Below are 6,000 nucleotides of genomic sequence, written 5' to 3' on the forward strand. Positions count from 1 at the left end.
TTTATTTGCATTATTGCAAATTAACGTGTAGACACGTGTAGACAATAGCACACTCCTCTCACTTGATCACTTCATTTCATGTGGCAAAGTGGAGAAGACCATGAACCTTTCTTAACAACTCAGTTTTCAAATCTGCAAATTGCCCAAGCCATTTCAGTTCAGCTGGAGGATGGGATCATTCTCTCACTATAACTGACAGGCCCTTCTGGAGACCTCATCGCTTCTACAGAAGACAAAACTTTCACCACAGTATCGTTAGAAGTTGAAATACAGGCCCTCCAGTTCTACAAAGCAATCCTACCAGAGTGGGCTTCCTCAGTGTTAGGATGTGTGCACTTACTTTACTGAAGTAAATTTAACTTCTAACACTCTTCTTCCCTGTTTTGGGGATGATGTCATAAAATGGCAGAAGGCTCAGGTTTTATTTATCTAAGTATTATTTTTAATAGCAGCTATTTAAAAAATAATAACTTTAAGCAGTAAATACTACATAAAATTAAGTAATATTGAAGTTGTCAGCCTTCTAACTAAAGAGGAGTGTGGTGTTCTTTGACAATAAAAAGCAGTACTCTTTTAGGTTCACTGAGATGATTTACACCTTGTATTTTCCCCGAGCAGTTCTTCAGTGCACTACGACAACAGCAAAAGTACCTTAGATTGAAGAGGGAAGATAGCCTCTATTTCAAGTAAATAAACCCAAAATAGATTTCATGGTACAAAACCCACTGTGTTAAAAAAGAAATGTCATCATCATTCAGCTTTTACCTGACCCTGTCAAAACCAAGTTTCCAGTAAGATGAGAAGTAAAATACTAAACATTTACCCTAAAGCATTGTAAGTTTCTCCTTTTTCAGTGCAGTGGATGAGTGATGATTGCTTCTGAAGTGCCCAGGTGGCAAACAGTGCCTAACATCAGACACAGCTGTAGCCAATATGTGGGGAGCAATTCTTTGCTCTTGGATTTGAAACCACAAGGAAGGAACTTCCCCATACACACACTCATTTCCTCTGTGTATGGTGTGTGGCTGTTGTCCCTTAAAGGATGTAAAGAACTTGGGAGTTCCCTGTGCAGGCCACAGGCCTCAGATCTATGAAGAGAGCAGTGCAGCTTGTACTGCACTACAGAGCAGTATGGCAGAGCTAAGTTGATTGTTATTTTTGTTATTGTTAAAGCTGTCATTTTTGTTCCAGTTAGCAGACTGTCAGTTCAAATTAAACACAGTTTCCTATTTCCACAAGTACCGATGCCTTTGCTTTAAGATGTGTGTGCTGATGTACAGCGTGCTGCTGCGGACTGCAGTAGTGATGCACAGCACTTTGTGCCTCTTAGGCTGGAATTCCTTAATTCCAGGCCACATAGTCACTGCTTTTCTGTGTATTATTCTGCACTTAATTACCCTTAAAAAACCTTCGCTGCCGAGAGTGGGTTCAGCAGCTTCACCAAAGCCATCCTCTTCACAGTAACCCAGCTTGCTCAGGAGCACATCTGGGAGCCTGAAATGTGACTGGAGCAGCTGGAGAATTTGTGTAGTGCTGATATGAAAGTAGCAATGGGTCACATTTTCATAGCTCTTCTCTGAGGTGGTTTCATGACCCATCAGTAGTAATTGCAGTGGTAACTTGCAGACATGCCTCAGGAACTAATGTTTAAAAAAAGAAAACAACATTCTTTAAACAGGCATTTACATTCCACCAACAGAAATTTCTGTATATCACTTTAAGTCTGAGCAGTGGAACACAAATGTCAAAGCTCAGACACACCAAGGGAAAAGAAACAAACTGGGGTTTGGCATGTTAGGTTTTCTTTTTTTACTGTCATCTGTTTATCAGCATGTTGTGATTAAAAGCAGACTGGCTTCTCAGGCTGCTGTTTCTGTCTCCTCTTACAGTTGGATAGCGTCACGTCACTAATTCAGGCCGCCAAAAATCTAATGATTGCTGTGGTGCAGACGGTGAAGATGTCCTATATTGCATCCACAAAGATTATCAAGATTCAGAGTCCCACTGGCCCACGACATCCTGTTGTGATGTGGAGAATGAAGGCTCCAGAGAAGAAGCCACTTATTAAAAGAGAGAAGCCAGAAGAAATCTATGCAGCTGTCAGAAAAGGTTCTGCAAAGAAGAGAATTCATCCTGTTCAAGTCATGAGTGAATTCAGAGGCAGAGAAATAGCCTAATATTCTGTCACCACTTCGGTCCCTATCTTGTTCTGATGAGTTTTTATCTTTTCCCCTACTTGTGTAATAATAACATGTGATAATGTTTTGCTTTTCTCTAAACTGTAAGATAACAGTTGCTTAAATTATTTGAAAATGTTGATGGATTAGCTAGTAGCAGAGTTGGAAAAAAAAATACCCATTCTCTTGCAGTGACAAACCTTCATGTCTTTATACTTGTATGTTTTCAACAGAGCACTTTGAGTGATAGATACATGATGGGACTGAACTGTAGTTGGAAAGGAAGATGCAATTTGCCAATCTGCCCAAAGTCATACTGCATTCACCAGGCTTAGGTGTTCCTTTAGCAGGGATCAACATGGCCAATGCTAAAGTGCCTGTATCTTACTATAAACATACAGCTTCTTAAACACTCTGGATCAGATTCTGAATAAGCATTACACCATGATCAGACCAGCTGGGCTGCTTGATGCTAGCAGAGCCTGGGCTTGTGACTTGAATCTAGGTGGAAAGATCTAAAGATATCTAAAGACCCAGCCTTGGAAATTTTAGATGGAAAATGCTTGATGAAACACAGAAAGTGTTTTAACAACGTGGATGTAATAATGTCATGAAAAAACACTGACTGCAACACAGCAGTAATAATAGCTCTTTAAAAACCTTCTGAAACATTAACATTAATCTGTGTTCTGTTCCCTGCTCCTTTCTGTGAGCTCTAATAAATCCACTGACTTACATTTGGAAGTTCAGATAAATCAAATGCTAACAATAAAAAACTTTTCTAATCACTGCACAAAAGAACAAATATGAAATAGATTATTATTCAGAGATCAATGTGAGATACACACATACCCACATTTTGAATCTTTGGAATGACGAGATTTTTTTTTTTACAAGGTAAGTGCATTGATTTAAATTACTTTTCTTATGACTGCAGAGTCCTATGTGCAGGACTGCACTGGTACTTGACTTAGTGAATGGCTGCACTGTATCTCAGAGTACATAATGAAGAGAAGTGCTGATAGCCTGTGATAACACTAGGCTTCTTTCTGTGAGATAAATACTGAAAGTAAATTTTTCTAAGCATGTTTGAACACAAAATCTTTTTGAATCCAAAATCCATTTGAATCCAAGAGAATCTAACTTGCCTTCTCTGCCATGTCATTAACTTGTCACTGCCCTGCCAGATGTCCACTGCCTTGCCCACTCAGGCTGTCTTTGCCTGGCAATACCACAGATCCTATGAGATGGTTTTGTATTGGCTGAGACGGAAGGGCTCCCTCAGATGCCAGAACTTGGTGATCATCATCGATTGCCTTTATGAAGTGACTCCAGACTGCTGCTCCATTCCATGGCACTTATTACCATGTTTTGCACAGCAGGGCACCTACCTAGCACAATGTGGGCAGTGACAGTAACCATAAAGAGTGGTTTTGCTCTTGAAGATTACTCTGTTCCTAAACTCTGGACAGTGGAGCAGTACAATTAGTAGGCTGTTGGTTAAGAAACCCCTCAAAGCCTGTATTAATCATCAATTAAAAATCTACACATCACTATTCATTTGTTAAATGACACAGAAGGAGAAGTTTGGAATTAAAATTACCTCTTTCCAACTCAGATTCCCTCCAGCAGGTTTGCATAAAATTCTCAGTAACACGACTGGCTCTTTGCTTGTCCTCTTAGGTCTCACACATCGGATCAGCGAGCAGCCAGGTGGAGCAGCCAGAGCTAACGTAGAGCAGGTCGGAGATCCTGTGCTTCCAGTGGGTCTACTGGCAGGCTACACAAAGCTGAGATAAAGATTCTGAATAGTGTAGAGATAAGGAGTGGATACATCACAGTCACATCCTAAAGCCAAAATCTCTCTGTAGTATTTCTGTAGTGTTCTGCCCCCCCTCTCTTAGACCACCTACTCTCCCAGCAAGGCTCAGGTCCAGAAGCCAGCAGGCGAGTTGATGTGGCCTTGATCTGTCAGGGATGTTGCTCTCTTAGTAACTCCTCGTGTCTCTGGGTTGCACCTGTGATACAAATCACCTTGACATCAAATGTTTGTAAGTAGCATCACATTATCACATTATTAATAAAAAGCACATACACCACTGTGAAGACGTCTTCGTGTTGTGGAATTTATTTTTTTATGTGTCTCCTTACTGGAATCCAAAACAAGCTAACACCCAGTTCAGAAGCCTGCCAGGTTTGCCTATAGTACACTAAGTGTACTCAATTGGTCTCATTTAAGTGTGAGTTTTTCTAGCATTAGTATCACTAAAACCCAGTGTATTGCTTAATTTAATGCTCCTGCAATGCTGGTCACTACTCTCTTACCCTTCCCATACTTCATAGCCAGTTTGATCTCAACTTCCAGCACTATCCCTACCACATACGAATTTATCAGGCAAAACCCAGCTTTCTGGATGAACAAGAAAATCAAAACCCATTGCTGTTTTTTGAGAAAAGCCGAAAGAACGATGATTTAATTATATCTAAACTTCTTTAGGTTTAGCTAAATTTCAAACCCAAGTGAAAACATGGCAAGGTAAAGTTTATTCCCAGCTAAGGAGGTGGAGGGATAAGAAACAAGTCCTGGATACAAGCAGCCCAGAGTAGGAGCTCATTACCAGCTCCACAGGCCTGCGAAGCAGAGAAACACCACAGCTATGCCACTATTAATAATGCTGAATGAATAATTTAATGCGTTGGTCATTAAATTTTATATATACACAAGTTACTTTCTCCAGCCCTCTTTTGGCCTCCCACCTCCACTCTTACTCTACAGTTTCCTCTGCATCCCACTGAATTTTGACTATAACAATGAAGAGGCTGGTTATACACAGCTGTTAATAACCCACCTTCTCTTTAATAACCCACTAAAACCACTGGGGTGCTGGGGAGAAAAAGTTCACATAATAAAAGCAGTAATCTGAAATTGTCCAATAGAGTGCAATTTAAAAGCATATTAGTAATTAAATAATATTTAAAGATCAAGCAGATGACACTATACACTTCATTTTTGTTTTCCCTGGGAGAACATTAGAACTGGCTTCCTCTTTCTCCTAGGATGGTTAATGGGCTTGTTTTTTTTCAGAACTACTTCTTAAAGGGAAAAAAAAGCACTAGCACTGTTGAAGAAAAAATCTAAGGGATTTTGTGTTGTACACCGAAAGTGGTATTGCTGCCATGAAAAACAACACCTTTCTTTTCATAGAGAGCAACTGTGGAAGTCTTTTGTGGTCAAGAGAAACAAAATATATTCAAAGCAGAAATGGCTTAGGAGTTACGTAAAAACAAACCAGGAAAGACTTCAAAGACCCTGTTGACTACCACCAGGATAAACTTGTTTCTGCTAAGGTTAAAACAATCAAAAGCTGAGGGACTTTGTTTTGATTCTAGAATACAAGAAATGGTTAAAAGACTAAAGCTTCCAGTGCAAGAGATGGATCTAGAAATTTTTTCATTAAGGAGCTTCTTACAGGATAGGAAATACTATTTTCTAGTTATTGACAGTAAAATGACTGCATTCAAAAATTACTACAAGATGGAGACTACAGAGATGCCTTTTCATGCAGGGTGATGTTTCCTCTGGACTCTGAATCTTTGGCTGTTTTAGAGCCTCTGACTTTCCCACAGTAGTTCTCAAATATTTTTACAGCAGATAACAAACGATTTACAAAAGCAGCTGAAAACAGGTAGCTCATTAGCTGTGGGGAAGCTTTGAGCCTTTTTAGCAGTGCTCTTTCATGGACGCAGGGGCACAGATGTTAAGGGATCTGGTGCTCACTGCTCCAGCAGGGCTGGTAGGTATTTTCTCTGCTTACTTCCCAGA

The 6,000-nt window shown here is 40.0% G+C and overlaps 1 protein-coding gene across 4 annotated transcripts in view; it reads left to right on the top strand.

Annotated features, from left to right (window-relative positions):
- CTNNA3 (catenin alpha 3) overlaps positions 1–4,283 on the top strand; it is a 395,140-nt gene extending 390,857 nt beyond the window's left edge. For all 4 annotated transcript variants that reach the window (XM_071749099.1, XM_071749098.1, XM_071749100.1 and 1 more), the window contains one exon: positions 1,890–4,283. In XM_071749099.1, coding sequence (XP_071605200.1) covers positions 1,890–2,177 — 288 coding nt within the window. In that variant the 3' untranslated portion in view covers positions 2,178–4,283. The remainder of the gene's footprint in view (positions 1–1,889) is intronic.
- The last annotated feature ends 1,717 nt before the right edge of the window (positions 4,284–6,000 follow it).

Source organism: Heliangelus exortis, chromosome 7 (assembly GCF_036169615.1).
Source record: "Heliangelus exortis chromosome 7, bHelExo1.hap1, whole genome shotgun sequence".
Classification (NCBI taxonomy): domain Eukaryota; kingdom Metazoa; phylum Chordata; class Aves; order Apodiformes; family Trochilidae; genus Heliangelus; species Heliangelus exortis.